At 42.8% G+C, this 26859-nt stretch overlaps 1 protein-coding gene across 3 annotated transcripts in view; it reads right to left on the bottom strand.

Annotated features, from left to right (window-relative positions):
- cep152 (centrosomal protein 152) overlaps nt 1–26859 on the bottom strand; it is a 245068-nt gene that overhangs the window by 79177 nt on the left and 139032 nt on the right. For all 3 annotated transcript variants that reach the window (XM_059952527.1, XM_059952526.1, XM_059952528.1), the window contains exons 16-18: nt 8889–9024; nt 5756–5935; nt 1165–1446 (exon numbers count right to left, since the gene is read on the bottom strand). In XM_059952527.1, the coding sequence (XP_059808510.1) occupies nt 1165–1446; nt 5756–5935; nt 8889–9024 (598 nt within the window). The remainder of the gene's footprint in view (nt 1–1164; nt 1447–5755; nt 5936–8888; nt 9025–26859) is intronic.

Below are 26859 nucleotides of genomic sequence, written 5' to 3'. Positions count from 1 at the left end.
TCTCATGTGGATAGGGTGGTGAAGAAAGCTTTTGGGATGCTGGCCTTTATAAATCAGAGCATTGAGTATAGGAGTTGGGATGTAATGTTAAAATTGTACAAGGCATTGGTAAGGCCGAATTTGGAGTATTGTGTACAGTTCTGGTCACCGAATTATAGGAAAGATGTCAACAAAATAGAGAGAGTACAGAGAAGATTTACTAGAATGTTACCTGGGTTTTAGCACCTAAGTTACAGGGAAATGTTGAACAAGTTAGGTCTTTATTCTTTGGAGTGTAGAAGATTGAGGGGGGGACTTGATAGAGGTATTAGATCGAGTTGACGTGGATAGGCTTTGAGAGTAGGGGAGATTCAAACAAGAGGACATGATTTTAGAGTTAGGGGGCAAAAGTTTAAGGGTAACACAAGGAGGAATTTCTTTACTCAGAGAGTGGTAACTGTGTGGAAGGAGCTTCCAGTGGAAGTGGTAGAGGCAGGTTCGGTGTTGTCACTTAAAGTAAAATTGGATAGGTATATGGACAGGAAAGGAATGGAGGCTTATGGGCTGAATGCGGGCCACTGGGATTAGGTGAGAGTAAGCGTCAGCACAGACTAGAAGGGCCAAGATGGCCTATTTCCGTGCTGTAATTGTTATATGGTTATATGGTAATTGATTTGAACCCCAAGGTCCCTTTGTTCAACCACACTCTTTAGTAACTGACCATTAATCCTGTACTCAGTCTTCTAGTTTGTTCTTCCAAAATGCATCACCTCACACTTACAAGATGGCCTACTCCTGCTCCTATTTCTTATGTTCTTATCAGGACAGAAAGCAGAATGTGAATAGAAAAAGAGGTAGGGGGTGGACAGGGGAGTAATTATTATTTGGACTATCTTTCTGACCCCCAAGATATTGCTCCAGATGAGATGATACTTCAGCCAGTCCCCTTGCTTTCCAATCCTGATGAAGGGTCTCAGCTCAAAAAAGTCAACTGCTTATTCTGCTCTGTTGATACTCTCCAACTGAGTTTCTCCAGCATTGTGTTGCTTAATACTTGCAGTATCTCTTCTGTTTAAGAAATGCTTGAAATTTTTTCCAATTCATTCCAATTAAATAGTAACTTCTTTAGAACTCTTCTTATTCTGTCTTTTCACATTATATAGAGGTACAATTTTCACATCTTGCCTGTTTGGCCAAGTTATCTTCATACTTTTTCTGCAGTTCTAGTTCAATTTTTTGTAACGCTTCATTAACTGCTGTTATTCTTTCCTCCTTTGTTTGCTGCTCCATTGTCAAATTATGGCTTGGAGGCCAAGCTTCTAATTCTTGGCATATATAAACCTCAGTGTTAATTGCTTCCTGATTTTCACAAACTTCCTCTCTCTTTGAAGAAGCCTTCTGTTCCATGGCTTTATGAAGACAAAGACGCCATTCTGTTTCAACTGCACGTATCACACATTCTGTAACCTAAAATCAAGAAAAGGCACAACAAAACAATATCTAGAATTACAACACCCTCAATGAGATTTTAATGAACATTAGAATATTAGAACATTATAAAGTTTTTTGATAAGAACAGGCCATTCACCCCAAAAAAGTTGGCCCAATTCCTATTCACATAGTGTGTTGAAATAACAATCTAGTTTAGATTTGAAAATCTCTAAGGTACCAGTCTCAACTACACAACTTGGTAATTTGTTTCCTGTGTCCACAACTCGCTCTGTAAAGAAATGCTTCCTGATGCCAGTCTGACATCTCTTTTTAACCAGTTTCCACCTATGGCCCTGTGTCCTTGATGATGGACTAATTTTGAAGTAGCAGCTGGCATCCACTTTACTGATATCCTTCATGATTTTGAGCACTTCTATCATGTCTCCTCCAATTCTACGTCTACTTAGGCTAAAAAGATTTAATTCTTTCGACCCTTCTTTAAAGCTCATACTCAGATCATCTGGAATATCTAGTTGTCCTTATCTGGAATCTCTCTAGTGCCTTCACACAATACAGACCAAAATTGCACACAGCCTTCAAGGTGTGGCCTCACAAGTGCATTATACAGCTTAAGGAGAACATCCCTTGATTTGAACTCCACTGAGCGCACTAAGTGCAACATTCAATTGGCCTTCCTCCTAACATGTGTTTTGCCTAGATGTTGATAGTGATGAGTCTACTAGGACATCCAAATCCTTTTGAACTCAATCCCCCCCCCCCCTTATATATTTATAGCTAATTTTTCTACTTCCTATATGTAATACTTTACACTTACTTACATTAAATTTCATCTGCCATTTACCTGGCAACATCTGGATTTTGTTTAGATCTAACTGTATTGATTCTGCTACTTGAATGTTATTAGCCTGCGCCCCCCCCCCACCCAATTTTGGGTTATCCGCAAACTTTAGTCTATTTGGTTAACGTGCTTATCAAAATCATTAATGTAAATTAAAAACAGCATCAGCCCCAAAATCGATTCCTGCAGAATCCCATTTTAAACATCTTCTAGGTATGAAAATAATCCTCTCTCCATAATTTATTCTTTTCTGTTATTGAGCTAATTCTGCATCTATTTGCACACCTTACCCAGAATCCCTACCTCCTGTAGTTTTATTATTAGCCTCTCATGGAATACCTTGTCAAAAGCCTTCTGAAAGTCCAAGTAAATTATATCAACTGTTCTATTGTTATCATGCAGTCTGGTAAATTAAACTATTAAGTTGACTATTGAACACTTGCCATTTCAATAGATACTAAAGCATTCACAACCTCTATGAATAAGGATTAGCACAAATACTTGCATGACAAAGCACCTTTTCAATTTCCCAGTACCTGAGGCCATTATTGGCATGTTACATACAATGAACAGAAATTATGCAATCTAAGAACCTTTTATTTTAATTGGGAAAAAAAGTTCAGGAAACGTCAGTGACAGTACCTAAAATTAGCAGTGATGCATTTTCATAGTCATCTAGCATGCAAACGGAACTTTCTGATGACTACATCCAAACCTGGGTATCAATTCTGTTCTAATGACATCATAATAGATGGGCTTTTGTCCTGAAAACTACACAAGTTCTCACTGCTTCAATTTTTTGGAATGAGTAACTTTCTACACACTAAAAGCAATCAACATTGTAAAAATCTGCCCTCTCAGATGACCACACTATTAATAAGGAATAAGGATTCCCACAAAAGACAAACATAATTAAATATGAAAATTATTGTCACTGCTGCTTTGCTACTTTTAGAACTTTGCTTTATGGTCACGATACTGTATCCAGCAACAATTACTCTTTGGAGTACTGAACTGGACGTGAAATGAGGAATTACTACCATTTTGTTAAGCCACATAGCTTTTTAAATTTAAATCAGGAAAAGTCAGTGTGTTTATGCAAAATAACAATGTAAAGTGTTACAATTAATGGAACATATTTAAGTCTGTTAAAATCTACAGTGAAGTAAGACAAGATAGGACAAAGTCAACATGGTTTCTTAAGGGAAAATCTTGCCTGACTAACCTGTTAGAATTTTCTGAAGAGATTACAAGTAGGATAGATAAAGGGGATTCAGTGGATGTTGTATATATGGACTTTTAGAAGGCTTTTGACAATGTACCATACATGAGGCTGCTTACCAAGTTAACAGCCCATGGTATTACAGGAAAGTTACTAATATGGTTAGAGCATTGGCTGATAGGTAGGAGGCAACAGCTGGGAATAAAAGGATCCTTGTCTGGTTGGCTGCCAGAAACTCGTGGTGTTCCTCAAGGAGTCGATGTTGGGATAGCTTTTTTTTATATACTGTATATCAAGGATTTAGATGATGGAATAGATGGCTTTGTTGCCAAGTTTGCAGCTGATAATAAGACTGGTGGAGCAACAAGTAGAGTTGATGAAACAGGTAGGCTGTAGAAGGACTTAAGATAGAATAGGAGAATGGGCAAGAAAGTGGCAAATGAAATGCAATTCTGGAAAATACATAGACACATAGAATAGTACAGCACATTACAGCCCATAATGTTGGGCCGACACTCAAACCCTGCCTCCCACCTTAAATTCCTCCATATACCTGTCTAGTAGTCTCTTAAACTTCACGTGTATCTGCCTCCACCACTGACTCAGGCAGTGCATTCCACACACCAACCACTCTCTGAGTGAAAAACCTTCCTCTAATATCCCCCTTGAACTTCCCTCCCCTTACCTTAAAGCCATGTCCTCTTGTACTGAGCAGTGATGCCCTGGAGAACAGCCACTGGCTGTCCACTCTGTCTATTCCTCTTAATATCTCCTCTATCATGTCTCCTCTTATCCCTCCTCCTCTCCAAAGAGTAAAGCCCTAGCTCCCTTAATCTCTGATCATAATCCATACACTCTAAACCAGGCAGCATCCTGGTAAATCTCCTCTGTACCCTTTCCAATGCTTCCACATCCTTCCTATAGTGAGGCGACCAGAATTGGACACAGTACTCCAAGTGAGGCCTAACTAGAGTTTTATAGAGCTGCATCATTACATCGCATCTCTTAAACTCTATCCCTCAACTTATGAAAGCTAACACCCCATAAGCTTTCTTAACTACCCTATCTACATGGTCATGCACTTTGGTAGTAGAAATAAATGTGCAGACCATTTTCTAAATGGGGAGAAAATTCAAAAACCTGAGTTACAAAGGGACTCGGGAGTCCTTGTGCAGAGCAACCGAAAGGTTAACTTGAAGGCTGAGTCAGTGGTGAGGAGGCAAATGGAATGCTAGCATTCATTTCAAGAGGGCTAGAATACAAGAGCAGGGATGTGATGCTGAGGGTTTACAAGGCTCTGGTGAGGATGCACTTTGAGTATTGTGAACAATTTTGGGGCCTTCATCTTAGTGCTGGCATTGGAGAGGGTACAGGAACAGTTCACAAGGATGATTCTGGGGTTGTCATACGAGGGACATTTGATGGTTCTTGGTCTGTACTCACTGGAAGTTAGAAGGATAATAGGGAGGATCTCACTGAAACCTTTCAAATGTTAAAAGGCCTAGACAGAATAGATGTGGAAATGATGTTTCCCATGGTGGGGGGCTCTAGGACAAGAGAGCACAGCCTCAGTATATAGAGGGTGTCCATTTAAAACAGAGATGCCGAGAAATTTCTTTAGCCAGAGGGTGGTGAATTTGTAGAATCTATTACCACAGGTAGCTTTGGAGGCCAGGTCATTGGATGTACTTAAGGCAGAGATTGATAGGTTCTTGATTGGACAGAACATCAAAACTCACAGGGAAAAGGCCAGGGAATGAAGTGGGGGGGTGGGTAAGGAGAGGAGGATCAGCCATGACTGAATGACGGAACAGATTCAATGGGCCAAATGACCTCATTCTGCTCCTATGTCTTATTTTCTTCGATAGAGTGGAAGTAGTTGGAAAAACAAAATTACAGGCACAATAAAATACACAACTTAAAAAATAAAATAAAATCAAACAAAACAATCATTAAAAAAAAGCATTAAAAAACTTTTCAGAATCAGGATCAGGTTTATTATCAGGGGCATGTGACGTGAAATTTGTTAACTTAGCAGCAGCAGTTCAATACAATAAGTAATCAAACAGACAGAAATATAATAAATAAAATAAAACATAATAAATAAACAAGTAAATCAATAATTTACTGTTTTAAAGAAACAGCAGGGAAATTTTGAGTATAGAAAAGATATATCATTAAAAAAAGGCACAATTCATAATCTCTGCACAGCTCAGCATCGAATTACATTTTCCCTACATTCATTTAATTGTCAAGAATATTACTTTTTGCTGTTCTTCTTGCCACTGTGCTTTGGCTAGCTTTAATTGGTTCTCAACTTGTAACTTCATGTTGGTTTCTTCTTCTCTCATCCATTGTTGTTTTGCAGCTTGCATTGCAGACTCATGTTTTTCATTAAGCCCATTCAAATTCTCTTGCAATTCTGCTAAAAATGTCCTTTTTAACTGAAAAATATGAATATATAATTCAGTTACTGTACAAACAAAGCAATTGTATTTACGACCAAGTGCAAATACATCTTCTCCAACTGATATGAATGTTAACACTGTAAAGAAAGCCTCGGTCAAAATTTGCTATTTTCTGAATATTTTGCACGCTGGATGTTATGGCCCAGGGCCACAGGAATTGTACATTATTCTACCAGTACATTCTTTCTACTAATGCGTAGAAAGACGATTTAATAATTTGGTTAACTGACACTGTATTTTGAAGTTAACTTACGCTAATGTTTCCTCATATGAATGGCAATATTTCCAGTGCAATATTTCCATTTCACAAAGTGGATTCATTTATCAGTGGATAAGAAACCATAAAAAGGAAGTGAGAAATCTCTTCGAATTGGCTTTAACTTAGGATCAAATTGTGACTGAACTTGAACCCTGATTTTCGGAGGCAAAGGGACAACATAGTAAATAAATACAAAAACTGGCCTTTCTTCAAATTCAATTTCTATTAAATTATTTTCTTTTTAAGTTTTCTCATTCAGTGTATAAATAACAAACTGAAAACAGGCAAAATATCAAATACATACTGTTATTGACAAGAGGAAATTAAACATAACCACACACACACAAAATGCTGGAGGAACTCAGCAGACCAGACAGCATCTATGGAAAAGAGTAAAGGCTGATTTATACTTGTGCGTACAGGCTACGCTGCAGCCTATGCCATAACCCTGATTTTCACATCTGCGTCGGTCTACACCGTAGCAAGCATGCATTGGTGTACACCAAAACGCTAGTTGGCGCTGGGGTTTCTATGCCACTGTGTTGAGTTTCTTTGTGAGAGACATGGATGAGGAAATCCATTTCAAACATTTTTGCATGTCGGCAGGTAGATTTGGCAATATGGTTCATCTATTTCGCATTGGTGTACGCACAGCCTACAGACATGGTGGAGAAGAAGCAACCGGAAATGCATAGGAGGAAATGCGATGTTACCAAGCAGACCAGTTGTTGTGGTCTGCATCGCCGCGACACGTGAGTAACTCTTCTGGAGAGGTGCAAGTCACCCTACAGTGTAGGGTACAGTGGGTATAGGGTATAGGGTGGCATAGTGGCATAGGGTACACGTAACCTACAGCGTCGATGCAATGCACAAGTATAAATCAGCCTTAATCAGTCAAGTTTTGGGCTGAGACCCTTCATCAGCATTGGTTTGGACCTCCAGTATCTGCAGATTTTCTCATCTGTGTGATTAAAGATAGACACTTGATTAACATAGAACAATACAGCACAGTACAGGCACTTCAGCCCACAATTTTGTGCCGACCTTTAAACACTGCCTCCCATATTACCTTCCAACTTAAATTCCTCCATATACCTGCCTAGTATTCTCTTAAATTTCACTAGTGTATCTGCCTCCACCACTGACTCAGGCAGTGCATTCCACGCACCAACCACTCCCTGAGTAAAAAACTTCCTTTAATATCGCCTTTGAACTTCCCACCCCTTACCTTAAAGCCATGTCCTCTTGTATTGAGCAGTGCTGCCATGGGGAAGAGGCGCTGGATGTCCACTCTATCTATTCTTCTTAATATCTTGTATACCTCTATCATGTCTCCTCTTATCCTCCTTCTCTCCAGAAAGTAAAGTCTTAGCTCCATTAATCTCTGATCATAATGCACACTCTCTAAATCAGGCAGCATCCTGGTAAATCTCCTCTGTACCCTTTCCAATGCTTCCACATCCTTCCTATAGTGAGGCGACCAGAACTGGACACAGTACTCCAAGTGTGGCCTAACCAAAGTTTTATAGAGCTGCATCATTACTCTGCAACTCTTAAACTCTATCCCTCGACTTATGAAAGCTAGCTCTCCATAAGCTTTCTTAACTACCCTATCTACCTGTGAGACAACTTTCAGGGATCTGTGGACATGTACCCCCAGATCCCTCTGCTCCTTCACACTACCAAGTATCCTGCCATTTACTTTGTACTCTGCCTTGGATTTTGTCCTTCCAAAGAGTACCATCTCACACTTCTCTGGGTTAAACTCTATCTGCCACTTCTCAGCCCACTTCTGCATCCCATCAATGTCTCTCTGTAATCTTCAACAATCCTTTACACTATCCACAACACTGCCAACCTTTCTGTTGTCTGCAAACTTGCCAACCCACCTTTCTACCCCCACAATAACACACACAAAATGCTGGTGGAACACAGCAGGCCAGGCAGCATCAATAGGGAGAAGCACTGTCGACGTTTTGGGCCGAGACCCTTCATCAGGAATGTCCTGACGAAGGGTCTTGGCCTGAAATGTCGACAGTACTTCTCCCTATAGATGCTGCCTGGCCTGCTGTGATCCACCAGCATTTTGTTTGTGTTGATGTTTGAGTTTCCAGCATCTGCAGATTTCCTCGTGTTTGCTTTCTACCCCCACATCCAGGTCTTTAACAAAAATCACAAAAAGTAGAGGTCCCAGAACCGATCCTTGTGAGACACCACTAGTCACAACCCTCCAATCCGAATGTACACCCTCCATCACGACCCTCTGCCTTCTGCAGGCAAGCCAATTCTTAATCCATCTGGCCAAACTTCCCTGGATTCCATGCCTTCCGACTTTTTGGATAAGCCTATCGTGTGGTTCCTTGTCAAACACCTAGACATACCACAAGTTGCATAAAATTGTATCAGTGCTACAGGTCTAATATCAAAGTCAGTAAAACCTACTCAAGGCTCTGCTGGAGAATCTTTCAATGGCTGGATTTAGTAAGACCGGATAATTTTCCACTCAATATTCCGCCAATCCTACACACCAGAAGTACTAACATGAGGCTCATTAAATGTAAGGAAAAAAGTTACAATGTGCAATGGAGAAAATAAAGTGTCAATGAACACCTCAAAGAGGTTCAGTTAAAAAAAATCCAATAACAAATAACAAAAACGTTTCTCACTAACTTCCTGTTCCACTGTTGTTAATTTGAGGGACATTTCCTTCTTTAATTGGCTCTCCAATGAGTCTTTTTCTTTACAGATGGCAATGTAACACTCTTGCACTCCAGACATCTCTTGATTGAGCTGTTCCAGTTGAGCACTAATACATGAAGAACAAAGCATAAAATAAAATATAGTTCTGAAAATGAAGAAGAAAAATATATAACTCCAGCTTTTATTTCATCAACATGGTAATATTTCAGCAGATACTAGTGTTCAAAGTTTATAATATTATGTACACTTATTAGGTACACCTGTAAACGATCGATAACGCAAATATCAATCAGCCAATGATGTAGCAACAACTCAATGCATAAAAGCATCCAGACATGGTCAAGAGGTTCAGTTGTTGTTCAGACCAAACATCAGAATGGGGAAGAAATGTGATCTATGTGACTTTGACCATGCAGGGATGGTTAATGCCATATGCGGTGGTTTGATTATCTCAGAAACTGCTAGACTCCTGGGATTTTCACGCACAACAGTCCGCAGAGTTTACTAAGAATGATGCAAAAAATAAAATGTGGGGTGCTCATCCAGAGATTGAATGCTGTATAAGGACTGATTAAGTGGCATATTTGTGTGTTTAAGCCAATATTTTGTGGAAATTTATGATGGATACTGTGGGAAGTACTTTATGATGGATAATACAGATATTAAGGTCATATGCAATACAACTACCAGTGACATGACATAAGACACACTGGCTGATAGGATAGGGGTACCTGGTGAGGTGGGGCCATGGCCGGTTCATATCACTAGAGATGGCGAGAATGTAGCTGAGGGTGAAGATTTTAAAAGGCCAAGTTGTTCTTTATTCATTGGAGAACTGCTCAGATGCAACAAGTGTTCCCCTGTATAAAAACCCAGTTTCTATAAATAACAAGCACCACTTGGCGGAGTAGTCTGAGGCAGAGTAGAAAGGCTTTGGTTCAACAAGGTTTTGGTGAGAACAGGTAGAAGCAAGGTAAGCAGTTAAGTTCATTCCTTATTTCTCATTCAAATCTTGAGAGAATAGGGAGAATATCTACAGAGCCAGTGCTCTGTTCTGGGTGTCAGATATGGGATTTCCAGGAGACTCCCATTCTCCCCAATGGCCACACAGGTGACTGTCAGGAGAGGAAACGGAGAATGTCAGATAGTGGAGAGCACCCCTGTGGTTGCCCCCCTCAACAATAAGTACTCCATTTTGAGTACTGTTAGCGGGGATGACCTACCTGGGGGAAGCATGAGTAGCCGTGCCTTTAGCATTGAGCCTGGCCCTATGGCTCAGAAGGGTAGGGAACTGAACAGGATGGCAGCAGACACAGGGGACTCAATAATCAGGGGGACAGACAGGTGATTCTGTGGATGTGCAAAGAAACGGATGGTAGTTTGCCTCCCAGGAGCCAGGGTCCGCGATGTTTCTGAACGTGTTCACAATATCCTGAAAAGGTAGGTTGCGCAGCCCTAAGTAATGGTACATATTGGTACCAACGACATAGGTGGGGGGGGGGGGGGTGTCCTGAAAACAGAATACAGGGAGTTAAGAGGAAGCTGAGAAGCAGGACCTCAAAAGTAGTAATCTCAGGATTGCTGCCTGTACCATGTGACAGTGAGGAGAGGAATAGAATGAAGTGGTAGATAAATGTGTGGTTGAAGAGTTGGAGCAGGGGGCAGAGATTCAGATTTCTGGATAATTGGGACCTCTTCTGGGGCAGGTGGGACCTGTAAAATGGGACAGGTTGCACTTGAACCTGAGGGGGACCAATATTCTTGGAGGCAAATTTACTAGAGCTGTTGAGAGTGTTTTAAACTAATATGGGGATGGGAACCAGTATGATAGAGGCTGAATATGAGCGAGCAGGTTTGCAAGTCGATGATGGGTGTATCATGAATGTAAGGAAGAACAAGCCAATGACTGGGTACAAATGAAGAGAGAGCAAAGAGTTAAATATTACCACAGAGGCAAAATTCAAAAGGGCAAAGAATGTAGGACAGAAGGTACTGTACTTAAGTGTGTGTAGCATTGTGGGCATCACTGAGTCGTGGCTGCAAGAAGATCATGGTTGGGAGCTTAACGTCAAAGGATATACTTTGTATCGGAAGGACAGTTAGGAAGGCATAGGTGGTGTGGCACTGTTGGTAAGAAATGGAATTACATCTTTAGAAAGAGGTGACATAGGTTAAGAGAAGGTTGAATTTTTGTGGGTGGAGTAAAAAACGTCAAGGGTAGAAAAAACATTATGAGAATCATATATAAACCAAATAGTAGCAAAGATGTGGGATTGAGATTCAACAGGGAGCTGGAAAAGGCATGTAATAAGGATAATGATACAATTGTAATGGGAAGACTTCGATATGCAAGAGTATTGGGAATATCACATTAATATTGAATAGCTAGAGAGGAAATTTGCTGAATTCCTATGAAATGGCTTTTTAGAGCAGCTTGTGCTTGAGCCTACTCGGGGAAAGATCACCTCAGATTGGGTGTTGAGTAATATTTTTGTTTTAGTGGTTGGATACAACTGAGTTCTATGGTTCTATTATGGATGAGGGGGGTTTGGAGGGATGTGGCCCAGGTGCAGGTCAGTGGGACTAGGCAGAAAAATGGTTTGGCACAGCCACGAAGGGTCAAAAGGCCTGTTTCTGTGCTGTAATGTTCTATGGTTCTATGAATGACTTGCTAGGCCATTTCAGAAGGCATTAAGAGTCAATCACATTGCTGTGGGTCTGGATTCACATATAGGCCTGACCAGGTGAGGGCAGCAGGATTTCTCCCCTAAAGGACATTAGTGAACCAGATGTTTTTTTTCACAAAAATCAACATGGTTTCATGGTCATCAGATATTTTTATTGAATTTAAATTCACCATCTGCCATGATAGGATTCAAACTCATGTCCTCAGCGTATAGCTGGGTCTCTGGATTACTGATCCAGTGGAAATTACCATTACACCAAATTTCCCCAGTCAAGGCAACTCAGCTCCTGACCTTCTTGGTCCAAACATGGACCGAAGAGCTAAGTACCAGAGATGAGGTGAGAGTGATAGCCCTTGACATCAAGGCAGCATTTGACTGAGTATGGCATCAAGATGCCCAGCTAAAATGGAGTCAAGGGGAATTAAAGGAAAACCCTCCACTGATTAGAATCATACCTGGCACAAAGGAAGATAGTTGTGGTGGTTGGAGGTCAGTCATCTCACACTCAGGACATCACTGCAGGAATTCCTGAGGGAAATGTCCTAGGACCAACCATCTTCAGCTGCTTCACCAATAACCTTCCTTCCATCATAAGGTCAGAAGTGGAGGTGTTCACAGATGTCTGCACAATGTGCTGCACCATTTGTGACTCCTCAAAGCAGTTCATACCTAAATGCAGAAGGACCTGGAAAATATCTGGGTTTGGGCTGACAAGTGGCAAGTAATATTCGAGCCATGCAAGTGCCAGGCAATGATCATCTCCAACAAGAGAGGCTCTAACCATCATCCCTTGACATTCAGTGGTATTACTATCACTGAATCCTCTAGTATCAACATCCTGGGGTTTACCATTGACAAGAAACTGAACTGGTCTAGCCATATAAACACCGTGGCTACCAGAGCAGGTCAAAGGCTAGGAGTCTTGTGGTGTGTAACTCACCTCCTGACTCCCCAAAGCCTGTTCACCATCTACAAGGCTCAGATCAGGAGTGTAGTGGAATACTTGCCACTCGCCTGGATGAGTGCAGCTCCATCAACACTTACAAAGCTCGACACCATCCTGTACAAGGCAGCCCACTTGATTGGCACCTCTTCTAGAAGCATCCAATCCCTCCACCATCGTCAAACTGTTGCAGCAGTGTATATTATCTACAAGATGCACTGCAACAACACACCAAAGTTCCTAAGGCAGTACCTTCCAGACCCACGGCCACTACCATCTAGAAGGACAAGAACAGCAGATACCTGAGAACACCACCACTTGGAAATCCCCCTCCAAGTCACTCACCATCCTGACTTGGAAACATATTGCCATTCCTTCATTGTTGCTGGGTCAAAGTCATGGAATTCCTTCTCTAACAGCACTGTGGGTGCACCTATACCTCGGGGACTGCAGTTGTTCAAGAAGGCAGCTCATCACCACCTTCTCAAGTGGCTTAGCTGGCCATGCCCACATCCTATAAATGAATAAATAAAAATAACCCAGATCTTACTGGGGAGCTTAACGTAAAGGAACCCTTAGGAGACAGTAATCATTATATAATTGAACTCATACTGCAATTTGAGAGTGAGAAGTAGAATCAGATGTATTAGTAAAGAGAATTACACAGGCATGAGAGAGTAGCTTGCCCAGGTGGATTGGAGGAGGACAACGGCAGAGCAGAGATGGCTTAAATTTCTGGGATTAGCTCACAAACCACAGGATAGGTATGTCCCTTTGAGAAAGAAGCTCTCAAATGGCAGGGGTAGGCAACAAAGGAAGTTAAGGACTGCATAAAAGCCGAAGAAAGGGCATGTAAGGTAGCAAAAGTGAGTGGGAAGTTGGATGATTAGGAAGCTTTTAAAATCCAACAAAAGGCAACTAAAAAGCCATAAGAAGGAAAAAGATAAAATATGAGGGCAACCTGGCCAATAATATAAAGCCAGATACCAAAGATTTTTCAGTTATATAAAAAGTAAAAGGGAGGTGAGAATTGATATTGGACCACTGGAAAATAATGCTGGTGAGGTTGTAATTGGAGACAAAGAAATAGCAGATGAACCTAATGGGTATTTTGTATCTGTCTTCATGAAGACAACAGCAGGATGTGAGTGTCAGGGAGCAGGAGTGAGTGAACCCGAGAATACAAAGGAAAAAGTGCCAGGCAAACTCAAAGGTCTTAAGGTGGTAAAGAAGGCAAATGCAATGTTGGCACTTATTTCAAGGGGAATAGAATATAAAAATGAGTTAATGCTGAAGCTTTAAAAGTAAGGCCGCACTTGGAGCATTGTCAAAAGTTTCGGGCCCCATATCTCAGAAAGGATGTATTGTCATTGAAGAGAGACCAGAGGAGGCTCTCGAGGATTATTCCTCAAATGAAGGGGTTAACATATGAAGAGTGTCCTGCAGCCTTAGGCCTGTACTCACTGGAATTTAGAAGAATGCAGGGGGATCTCATTGAAACCTATCGAATGTTTTAAGGACTAGATGGGGTGGATGTGGAGAGAATGTTTCCTATGGGGGGGGGGGGGGGGTAATCCAGAACTAGAAGACACAGCCTCAAAACTGAAAGGTGACCTTTTAGAACAAAGGTAAGGAGGGTGTTTTTTAGCAAGAGAGTAGTGGATCTGTGGAATGCTTTGCCACAGACTGCAGTGGAGGCCAAGTCCGTGGCAGAAGTTAATTGTTTCCTGATCAGTCAGGGCATCAGAGGAAATGGCGAGAAGGCAGGTATATGGGGTTGAGTGGATTCCAAGTTCAGCCATGATGGAATGGTGGAGCAGACTCGATGAGTTGAATGGCCTAATTCTGCTCCCATGTCTTATGATCTTTTCTATGGAGTGAGGGAAGACTCTGTCTGATGTGAAATATCTAGTAAGTCCTTTAGGTGTAGACTGAAATTCTGAATTTGTTTCAACTACTACATCACTGGTTGATAAGTGCCAAAGCTATCATAGGCTGAGAATATTCTCTGGAGTCAAGCCCACACCTGATGGGGAAGAAGAATATGAGGCTTTGATTGAGCAGACATCTCAGTTACTGGATCCATGGCAGTGCTTAGATAATATGAAAAAACAGAGACTAGTAGAGAGTTTAAAGGGTCTGGTGGCTGATACAATGAGCTTCCTAAAGGCAGAAAACCTATTAGCCATGTCAGCATGCTCTGAAAGATGTTTTTGTCACAACTGAAAATTCGGCTGACCTTATGATGAAGGTTGGGCACAATTTCCAGGGGAAAGGAGAGAAGCTGTCTGCCTACCTTTTCGGGTTGCAGAAACTGCTGCACTGTTTGTGCCACAAAGGGGCATTCAACTGTCTGGCAGAAATTGCTTAAGGGTAGAGCAAGTTGTGAAGGGTGTACATGATTGTTTTACACAAGATGCGCTCTCCTCCATCTTTTACAGAGTTACTCCGGAGAAGTTAGAGAGGAGGAAAAGATTTATTGAAAAGCAGAATGTTTCTAAAAGCCAAGTAATGTCTTCAGTGGTAGTGTCTGTTGCTAAAATGACCTATGATGCCACCGAGATAGAACTTTTGAGAAATGAGGTTAAAAGCCTTTGAGCTGAGCTGACCTAATGGCTGTCTGTTAATGTTTCAGCTAAACTTGACATGTCCACTAGGAAACCTGACCCACCTGTAGGACTTATTAAGCAGAGGAATGCGGCTGAAAAGTGTCTCTGACCAGAGAGCTGATTAGTATTTTCTGTTAAAACTGTGGAGAATATGGACACTTCAAGCTAAACTGTGAGGGACAAAAATTTTTCAAAAGTTAAGTCAGCGGTTAATCAAACAGAGAAGAAAAGCAGCAAAACTCTGGAGGGGCCCAGAAAAGGAATAGACTGACATCTCAGAGAGAATACATTCCAAAACAATGTGTCAAGGGAAATACTAAAGTGCAAAAAACTATTCCGAAAGATTTAGTGGTATCAAGCTCTGATGTATCCATACTTACTTCGGCAGTTTAACGGGGGCATGACTGCGCAAGCGTGTGTAAGTCGGACTGTGAGGCAGCGGGAGAATTTAAAGAGAGCAGTTAGATGGAGCGGGCGACGTTGTAGTGGGCGACGGAGTAGAGAGAGACCGAGTAGGAAGGCTTTGACTCGAGAGGCTTCGGCGAGAAGAGGCTGAGGACGAGCTTCACTCCAAGTGAGATAAGGCCAGGTAAGTTTCTTTAAAAGGAGAACGTTTCAAAAGTTGAGGCAACGTATTGGGTAGGTCATGTCAGCTGAGATCGGCCCTGTGGTTTGTTCATCCTGCAGCATGTGGGAAATCAGGGATACTTCCAATGTCCCTGACGACTATGTGTGCAAACGTATAAAAAAGCTGGATGAACTCAGCAGGTCAGGCAGCATCCGTTGAAAGGAGCAGTCAGATTTTCGGGTCGAGACCCTTCGTCAGGACTAAAGAAGGAGGGGGCAGGGGACCTACAAAGAAGGTGGGGGAGGGTGGAAAACCAATCAGAGGAAAGATCAAGGGGTAGGGGAGGGGAAGCAGGGAGATGATAGGCAGGATAGGTGAAGAAGAAATCTAAGGGGAAAGCACTATGGGTAGCAGAAGAAGGCAGAGTCATGAGAGGTGATAGGCAGCTAGAAGAGGAGACAGAGTGAAGGTGGGATGGGGGAAGGGAGAGGGAGGGAATTACTGGAAGTTGGAGAATTCGATGTTCATACCAAGGGGCTGGAGACTACCCAGACGGTAGATGAGATGTTGTTCCTCCAACTGAAGTTTGGCCTCATCATGGCAGTAGAGGAGGCCATGTATGGACATATTGAGTGGCAACCGGGAGATCCTGTCTGTTGTGGCAGACGGAGTGTAGGTGCTGGACGAAGCGGTCCCCCAATCTGCGTCGGGTCTTGTCGATGTAGAGAGGGCTACAGGAGCACCGGATGCAATAGATTACCCCAACAGATTCACAAGTGAAGTGTTGCCTCACCTGTAAGGACTGTTTGGGGCCCTGAATGGTGGCAAGAGATGAGGTGTAGGGATAGGTGTAGCACTTACACTTGCAGGGATAAGTACCAGTTGGGAGATCTGTGGGGAGGGTCGTGTGGACCAGGCAGTCATGGAGGGAACAATCCCTACGAAAAGCAGAGAGGGGTAGAGAGGGAAAGATGTCCTTAGTGGTGGGGTCCTGTTGAAGGTGGCGGAAGTTGCAGAGGATAATATGTTGGATCCGGAGGCCGGTGGGGTGATAGGTGAGGACAAGGGGGACACGGTCCCTGGTGTGGTGATGGGAGGATGGGGTGAGGGCTGAAGTGCGGGAAATGTAGGAGATGCGGGTGAGGGTATCATTGAACCCGAAACGTTGACTGCTCCTTTCAACAGATGCTGCCCGACCTGCTGAGTTCATCCAGCTTTTTTGTACATCTTGATTTGACCACAGCATCTGCAGCTTCTGGCAGACTGCACTGAGCAGCTGGAGCTGCGAATGGATTCATACTGGAGCATCCGAGATGTTGAGAAAGTCGTGAATAGAATGTTCATTGAGTTGGCCACACCACGGGTAAAGGCTACACAGGCAGAAAGGGAATGGGTGGCCACTAGATAGCGTAGCAGTAGGCAGGTAGTGCAGGAGTCCCCTGAGGTCATCTCCCTCCTAAACAGATATACTGTTTTAGATACTGTTGGGGGAGACATTTCATGAGGGGAAGGCAACAGCAACTGAGTTCATTGCACCATGGGTGGCTCTGCGGCACAGGAGGGAAGGAAAAGGAGTGGGAGAGCTATAGTGATAGGGGATTTGATTGTAAGGGGAATAGATAGGCGTTTCTGCGGCCACAAATGAGACTCCAGGATGGTATGTTGCCTCCCTGGGGCAAGGGTCAAGGATGTTTCTGAGCAGCTGCAGGACATTCTGGAGTGGGAGGGTGAACAGCCAGTGGTCGTGGTGCTCATAGGTACCAACGATATAGGTAAAAAATGGGACGAGGTCCTACAAGGTGAATTTAGGGAGTTAGGAGATAAACTAAAAAGTAAGAGCACAGAGGTAATAATCTCTGGATTACTACCAGTGCCACATGCTAGTCAGAGTAGAAATAGGAGGATATTTCAGATGAATACGTGGCTTGAAAAATGGTGCAAGGGGGAGCGATTCAAATTTCTGGGGCATTGGAACCAATTCTGGGGGAGGTGGGACTGGTATAAACAGGATGGTCTGCACCTGGGCTGGACTGGAACCAATGTCCTAGGGGGAGCGTTTGCTACTGCTGTTCAGGAGGATTTAAACTAATGTGGCAGAGGGATGGGAACAAGTGCAGAGAGACAGAGGGGTGTAAAATGAGGGTAGAAGCAAAAAGTAGTAAGGTGAAAAGTAAAAGTGGCAGGCAGACAAATCCAGGGCAAAAATCAAAAAGGGCCACTTTTCAACTTTATTGTATAAGGGCTAAGAGTGTTGTAAAAACAAACCTGAAGGCTTTGTGTGTCAATGCGAGGAGCATTCATAACAAGGTGGATGAATTGAATGTGCAGATAGTTATTAATGAATATGATATAGTTGGGATCACAGAGTCATGGCTCCATGGTGACCAAGGATGGGAGCTCAACATCCACGGATATTCAATATTCAGGAGGGATTGCCAGGAAAGAAAAGGAGGCGGAGTAGCGTTGCTGGATAGAGAGGAGATTAATGCAATAGGAAGGAAGGACATTAGCCTGGAGGATGTGGAATCGATATGGGTAGAGCTGCATAACACTAAGGGGCAGAAAACGCTGGTGGGAGTTGTGTACTGCCACCTAACAGTAGTAGTGAGGTTGGGGATGGCATTAAACAGGAAATTAGAAATGTGTGCAATAAAGGAACAGTAGTTATAATGGGTGACTTCAATCTACATATAGACTGGGTGAACCAAATTGGTAAGGGTGCTGAGGAAGAGGATTTCTTGGAATGTATGCGGGATGGTTTTCTGAACCAACATGTTGAGGAACCAACTAAAGAGCAGGCCATTCTAGATTGGGTATTGAGCAATGAGGAAGGGTTAGTTAGCAATCTTGTCGTGCGAGACCCCTTGGGTAAGAGTGACCATAATATGGTGGAATTCTTCATTAAGATGAAGACTGACATAGTTAATTCAGAAACAAAGGTTCTGAACTTAAAGAAGGGTAACTTTGAAGGTATGAGACATGAATTAGCTAAGGTAGACTGGCAAATGATACTTAAAGGGTTGACAGTGGATATGCAATGGCAAGCATTTAAAGATCACATGGATGAACTACAACAAGTGTTCATCCCAGTTTGGCAAAAACAGGGAAGGTAGTGCACCCGTGGCTGACAAGGGAAATTAAGAATAGTATCAATTCTAAGGAAGAAACATACTAATTAGCCAGAAAAAACGGCATACCTGAGGACTGGGAGAAATTCAGAGTCCAGCAGAGGAGGACAAAGGGCTTAATTAGGAAAGGAAAAAAAGATTATGAGAGAAAGCTGGCAGGGAACATAAAAACTGATTGTAAAAGCTTTTATAGATATGTGAAAAGTAAAAGATTGGTCAAGACAAATGTAAGTCCCTTACAGCCAGAAACAGGTGAATTGATCATGGGGACAAGGACATGGCAGACCAACTGAATAACTACTTTGGTTCTGTCTTCACTAAGGAGGACATAAATAATCTTCTGGAAATAGTAGGGGACTGAGGGTCTAGTGAGATGGAGGAACTGAGGGAAATACATGTTAGTAGTGAAGTGGTGTTAGGTAAATTGAAGGGATTAAAGGCAGATAAATCCCCAGGGCCAGATGGTCTGCATCCCAGAGTGCTTAAGGAAGTAGCCCAAGACATAGTGGATGCATTAGTGATAATTTTTCAAAACTCCTTAGTTTCTGGATTAGTTCCTGAGGATTGGAGGGTGGCTAATGTAACCCCACTTTTTAAAAAAGGAGGGAGAGAGAAACCTGACATCGGTGGTGGGGAAAATGCTAGAGTTGGTTATCAAAGATGTGATAACAGCACATTTGGAAAGAGGTGAAATCATCTTACAAAGTCAGCATGGATTTGTGAAAGGAAAATCATGTCTGACAAATCTTATAGAATTTTTTGAAGATGTAACTAGTAAAGTGGATAGGGGAGAGCCAGTGGATGTGGTATATTTAGATTTTCAAAAGGCTTTTGACAAGGTCCCACACAGGAGATTAGTGTGCAAACTTAAAGCACATGGTATTGGGGGTATGGTATTGATGTGGATAGAGAATTGGTTGGCAGGCAGGAAGCAAAGAGTGGGAATAAACTGGACCTTTTCAGATTGGCAGTTGGTGACTAGAGGGGTACCGAAAGGCTCAGTGCTGGGACCCCAGATGTATACAATATATATTAATGATTTAGACAAGGGAATTAAATGCAGCATCTCCAAGTTTGCGCATGACACGAAGCTGGGCGGCGGTGTTAGCTGTGAGGAGGATGCTAAGAGGATGCAGGGTGACTTGGATAGGTTAGGTGAGTGGGCAAATTCATGGCAGATGGAATTTAATGTGGATATATGTGAGGTTATCCACTTTGGTTGCAAGAACAGGAAAACAGATTATTATCTGAATGGTGGCCGATTAAGAAAAGGGGAAGTGCAACGAGACCTGGGTGTCATTGTACACCAGTCATTGAAGGTGGGCATGCAGGTACAGCAGACGGTGAAAAGGGCAAATGGTATGTTGGCATTCATAGCAAGAGGATTCGAGTACAGGAGTAGGGAGGTTCTACTGCAGTTGTACAAGGCCTTGGAGAGACCACAGCTGGAGTATTGTGTGCAGTTTTGGTCCCCTAATCTGAGGAAAGACATTCTTGCCATAGAGGGAGTACAAAGAAGGTTCACCAGATTGATTCCTGGGATGGCAGGACTTTCATATGAAGAAAGAATAGATCGACTAGGCTTAGACTCGCTGGAATTTAGAAGATTGAGGGGGGATCTTATTGAAACGTATAAAATTCTAAAGGGATTGGACAGGCTAGATGCAGGAAGATTGTTTCCGATGTTGGGGAAGTCCAGAACAAGGGGTCACAGTTTAAGGATAAAGGGGAAGCCTTTTAGGACCAAGATGAGAAAAACTTCTTCACACAGGGAGTGGTGAATCTGTGGAATTCTCTGCCACAGGATACAGTTGAGGTCAGTTCTTTGGCTATATTTAAGAGGAAGTTAGATATGGCTCTTGTGGCTAAAGGGATCATGGGCTATGGAGAGGAAGCAGGTACAGGGTTTGGAGTTGGATGATCAGCCATGATCATACTGAATAGCGGTGCAGGCTCGAGGGGCTGAATGGCCTACTCCTGCACCTATTTTCTATGTTTCTATGGAAGGTACTTATGCTAGAGTCAAACTTGACACTGGTTCTCAAGTTACTTTATTTTATAAATTTTTTTATAACCAGTATTTGAGGCATTTACCATTGACACCACTCAGTGCCTTTGAGACTTGGGGGCTTAGTGCTGATGATTACCCGTAGAACAATTATTTGTCGTTGAAACTGGAGGTTTTGGAAGCAGATGTCAGAGTAGCTGAGACTATTGACACATTAATATTGGTTTGTCGGATCCAGTTGAAAAACGTGAAGCTTCCATTCACATGGAAACAAATACTCCCATTGTGAGAAGGCACGCAGGAGCATGTAAGAAAAGAAAATGAAGAGAATTTCCTGAAAACCTTAGACCATAAGACATAGAGCAAAATTAGGCCATTTAACCCATTGAGTCCACTCATGGCAGGTCCTGGATCCCATTCAACTCCATACACCTGCCCTCTCACCATATCCCTCGATGTCCCAACCAATCAGTATACCCACAGACTTGGCCTCTATCGCAGTCTGTGGCCAAGCATTCCACAGATTCACCATTCTTTAGCTAAAAAAAAAAATTCCTCCTTACTTGTGTTCTAAAAGGTCGCCCCTCAATCTTGAAACTGTATCCTCTAGCTCTGATATTCCCACCAGAGGAAACAACCTCTCCATGTCCACCTTATCTAGTCTTTTCAACATTTGGTAGATTTCAATGAGATCCCCACACATTCTCCCAAATTCCAGTCAGTACAGGCCCAAAGCTGCCAAATCCATCCTTTCTGAGATACAGGGCCCAAAGCTATTGACAGTTCTCCAAGTGCAGCCTGACTAGTTTCTTATAAAGCTTCAGCATCATCTCCTTGCATTTGCCTTCTTTACCACATAGTCAACCTGTGATTTAATCTTCTGGGAGTCTTGCATGAGGACTCCCAAGTCCCTCTGCATCTCTGATGTTTGAATTTTCTCTCCATTTAACTAATAGTCTGCACTACTGTTCCTTTTACCAGAAACTGTATTATGATACATTTCCCAACACTGTATTTCATATGCCACTTTTTTGTCCATTTTTCCAATTTGTCTAAGTCTTGTTGCAATCTCATTGCTTCCTCAGCACAACTTACTCCTTTAGCAAGCTTTGTACCATCCACAAATTTTGCCACAAAACCATCAATTCCATTATCTAAATCACTGACAAATAATGTGAAAAATACTGACCCCTGAGGAACAGCACTAGTCACTGGCAGGCAACCACAAAAGGTTCCCTTTATTCCCACTCGCTGCCTCCTGCCTGTCAGCCATTCCTCGATGCAGGACAGTATCTTTCCTGTAATGTCCATTCACTCAGTGTTCAGAGCTGCTTTTGAGAAGGTGCAAGTTCCTCCTAAGCAGAATGATGAGGAATTATGTTGTACACCCGGTCTAAACCTGGAGGAGTAGGTAGAGTGATTGAGGACACCACTTTCTGAGAGAGGACTCTCAGTGGAGGTTGACAGCACCTGCTTAAACTGAAAGAAGCTGAGTTCAGTCAGGGGCAGAGGAAACTGCGTTACTGGAAGGTACAACTGATAGACAGGGTATACAGGAATGGTCACAAAGAGAGGCTGAGGCTGAAAAAGTTGAAGCTAAGGCAGTCTCAGAGTCAGGAAGCTCCCAGATAGGCTGGCATATGATGCACCTAGGAATAAACTCTTCCTCAGGCTTCCAGCTGTTGATTATAACCAACGTTTATAACCAATAACAAACTCTGCCATCTTCTTCAGGGATAATGCCTGGGCATGCCCAGACCGATGGTATTAATACCTTCATAGTCCATCCCGCCTGAATGACAAGTCCTCATTCAATAGACAATAGGTGCAGAAGTAGACCATTCGGCCCCTCGAGTCTGCACCGCCATTCTGACATCATGGCTGATCATTCACTATCAGTACCCAGTCCCTGCCTTGTCCCCATATCCCTTGATTCCCCTATCCATCAGATATCTATCTAGCTCCTTCTTGAAAGCATCCAGAGAATTGGCCTCCACCGTCTTCCGAGGCAGTGCATTCCACACCTCCACAACTCTCTGGGAGAAGAAGCTCTTCCTCAACTCTGTTTGAAATAACTGACCTCTTATTCTCAATCCATGCCCTCTGGTACTGGACTCTCCCAACATCTGGAACATATTTCCTGCCTCAATCCTATCAAATCCTTTAATTATCTTAAACATTTCAATCAGATCCCCTCTCAATCTCCTCAATTCCAGCGTGTACAAGCCCAATCTCTCTGCGTAAGACCGCCCTGCCATCCCAGGAATCAACCTAGTGAATCTACGCTGCACTTCCTCAATTGTTGCCAGAATGTCCTTCCTTAAACCTGGAGACCAAAACTGTACACAATATTTCAGGTGTGGTCTCACCAGGGCCCTGTACAAATGCAAAAGGACATCCTTGCTCTTGTACTCAATTCCCCTTGTAACAAAGGCCAACATTCCATTTGCCCTCTTCACTGCTGTTGCACTTGCTCATTCACCTTCATTGACTGGTGAACTAGGACTCCTAGGTCTCTTTGCATTTCTCCCTTACCTAACTCTACACCGTTCAGACAATACTCTGCCCTCTTGTTCCTGCTTCCAAAGTGGATAACTTCACATTTATTCACATTGAATGACATCTGCCAAGTATCTGCCCACTCACCCAGCCTATCCAAGTCTCCCTGTATTCTCCTAAAGTCCTCTTCGCATGTCACATTGCCACCCAGTTTAGTATCGTCAGCAAACTTGCTGATATAGTTTTCAATGCCCTCATCTAAATCGTTGACATAAATCGTAAAGAGCTGCGGTCCCAATACAGAGCCCTGTGGTACCCCACTAGTCACCTCCAGCCAGTCCGAGAAACACCAATTCACTGCTACCCTTTGCTTTCTATCTGCCAACCAGTTTTCTATCCATGTTGAAACCCTGCCCCCAATGCCATGAGCTCTGATTTTACTCACCAATCTCCTATGTGGCACCTTATCGAATGCCTTCTGAAAATCTAGGTACACTACATCCACTGGCTTACCCTCGTCTAACATCCTTGTTACACCCTCAAAAAACTCCAACAGATTAGTCAAGCATGACTTGCCCTTGGTAAATCCATGCTGGCTCGGCCTAATCCTATTACTGCCATCAAGATATGCCACTATTTCGTCCTTAATAATGGACTCAAGCATCTTCCCCACGACTGACGTTAGGCTAACAGGGCGATAGTTCTCCGTTTTCTCCTTCCCTCCCTTCTTGAAAAGTGGGATAACATTAGCCACTCTCCAATCTTCAGGAACTGATCCTGAATCTAAGGAACATTGGAAAATGATTACCAATGCATCCGCAATTTCCTGAGCCACCTCTTTTAGAACCCTCAGATGCAGACCATCTGGACCCGGGGATTTATTAGCCTTCAGTCCTATCAGTCCACTCATCACATTTTCTTTCCTAATGTCAATCTGTCTCAATTCCTCTGATATCTTATGACCCTAGCCCATCCATACATCTGGGAGATTGCTTGTGTCCTCCCTGGTGAAGACAGATCTAAAGTACGCATTAAATTCTGTTGCCATTTCCCTGTTTCCCATAACAATTTCTCCCAATTCATTCTTCAAGGCAACATTGTTCTTAACTATCTTCTTTCTCTTCACATAGCTAAAAAAGCTTTTGCTATCCCCTTTTATATTCCTGGCTAGACTGAGCTCATACCTGATTTTTTCTCTCCGTATTGCTTTTTTAGTTAAGATCTGCTGTTCCTTAAAACTTTCCCAATCATCTGTATTCCCACTCATCTTACCCTGTCATACTTCTTTTTCTTTAATGCTATACAATCTCTGACTTCCTTTGTCAACCACTGTGGCCCCTTCCCCCTCTTTGAATCCTTCCTTCTCATTGGAATGAACTGCTTTTGCATCTTTTGTATTATGCCCAAGAATATCTGCCACTGCTGATCCACTGTCTTTCCTGCCAGGGCATCCGCCCATTTAACTTTGGCCAGCTCTTCCCTCATGGCTCCGTAGTCTCCTTTATTTAATTGCAACACTGACACCTCTGATCTGCCCTTATCCCTTTCAAATTGTAGATCAAAACTTATCATGTTATGATCACTACTTCCTAATGGCTCCTTTACTTCAAGATCACTTATCAATTCCTGTTCATTACACATCACCGTCCAAAATAGCCTCGTTCCTGGTTGGCTCAAGCACAAGCTGTTCCAAAAATACATCCCTTAAACACTCCACAAACTCCCTATCCTGGGGTCCAGCACCTACCTGATTCTCCCAGTTCACCTGCATGTTGAAATCTCCCATAACGACTGCATTACCTTTAGCACATGCCAATGTTAACTCCCTAATCAACTTGTACCCAATATCCACGCTACTGTTTGGGGGCCTGTACACAACACCCATTAGGGTCTTTTTACCCTTACTGTTCCTCAGCTCAATCCACACAGACTCTACTTCCCCTGTTCCCAAGTCACCTCTTGCTAAGGACTGAATCTCATTCCTCACCAACAGGGCCACCCCACCCCCTCTTCCCATATTTCAGTCTCTACGATAGCACGTATACCCTGGTACACTCAATTCCCAGGCCTGATCCCCTTGCAGCCATGTCTCCGTTATCCCAACAATATTGTAGTTCCCCATTTTTATTTGAGCTTCAAGCTCACCTGTCTTATTTCTGACACTACGCGCATTCAAGTATAGAATTCTGAGCCCATTCCTCCTCTCTTTGCTTAAAACACTGTCTACTGTACCTAACCCAGCTCCTTGAACTTCCATCGGGCTAATTGCACCCTGAATTTTGATGACCTTCTCAAGATCACCCAAACCTTCTACACATTTAACCCCATGCTCCTTCTGACCTGCCCCCTGCACATCTAGTTTAAACCCCCCCGAGCAGCACTGGCAAACACTCCTGCAAGAATGTTAGTACCCCTCCGGTTCAGATGTAGACCGTCAGGTTTCCGCTCTCCCATCTTGTTTACAATCAAATTCCAGTTCTTACTTAGAGCAGGACCTTCATCTTTGTTAAAATTCTTTTCCTCTAGTTTTATTCCAATGGCTTCCTATAACAGGTATTCACCTTGCCAAAAGGCGCAGCACAGTAGTTTTCACAGTAGTAGCTGTCAAAGTCAATACTATGGCCATTGTAAATGCAGTGTTCTGTTACTGCCAAACCAAATGCACCAAACCATCCTGTGCTCCATGATGCAGGATTTCACCTTGCCAATATACACTGCTCCGTATTCAAAGGGAATCCTGCAAACCTCAGCTAGTCTGACTCCCAGGTTATCTTTGACCCAATAAGCTGTGACTTCCTTACAGGTTCGTGGATGGTGCTAATCTAGTATTTCTTCAGGATCATGGCGATCCTTCCGGAACCATGGAAACGTAAGAAAGACAGGCAGTAGTGACAGGTTCCTCCTCGTTGTTAGGTTTCCTGGTTTTTCTGTCAGCCCTTTTAAAGGCCCAATTGATTTCCTTCACTTTGTATTCATTCTGTAGGAACGTCATGTGTAATAATCTTATTTCCTTGAAGAGACTTGACTGGTCTGAAATAGTTTTCACATGGTTTATCAAAGCAGAAATAACTGCTCTACACTGGGAGGTGTGTTGGTGGCTGTTATTGTTATGGTGCAAGTCCACATGAGTGGGTTTCCAATAGATGATATAGCCAATGCTACCATCCATTATGTTATTTCCACTTACAAATGGATTGGAGGTTGTGAAATCACGGAATACATTTGAATGCTGAGTTATTAATAATGGTTTGATAAGTTCCAAAGGCTTACAAAGTCATAAGCCAATGACTATTTTTGGTGGGGGAGAATGTAATGCCCTGGTTAAGATCTCTACTGCTATGCTGTGAGGTATTTTTATTTGAGCAGTTTTCTGCAAACACAGTGTGTCCTGTTAGTAAGCTTCACAGACTTGTGTTTTGGCTTCGGCTAAAAACAAGGAATTATTTTGTCCAACTCAGGTACGTTGAGTCTGCCAATCGAGTTTGGTCTTGGGATATTT

The sequence above is a fragment of the Hypanus sabinus genome, chromosome 28 (assembly GCF_030144855.1).
Source record: "Hypanus sabinus isolate sHypSab1 chromosome 28, sHypSab1.hap1, whole genome shotgun sequence".
NCBI lineage: Eukaryota > Metazoa > Chordata > Chondrichthyes > Myliobatiformes > Dasyatidae > Hypanus > Hypanus sabinus.
Note: the sequence above shows the minus strand (reverse complement) of the source record. Positions and strands in the feature narration are given on the sequence as shown.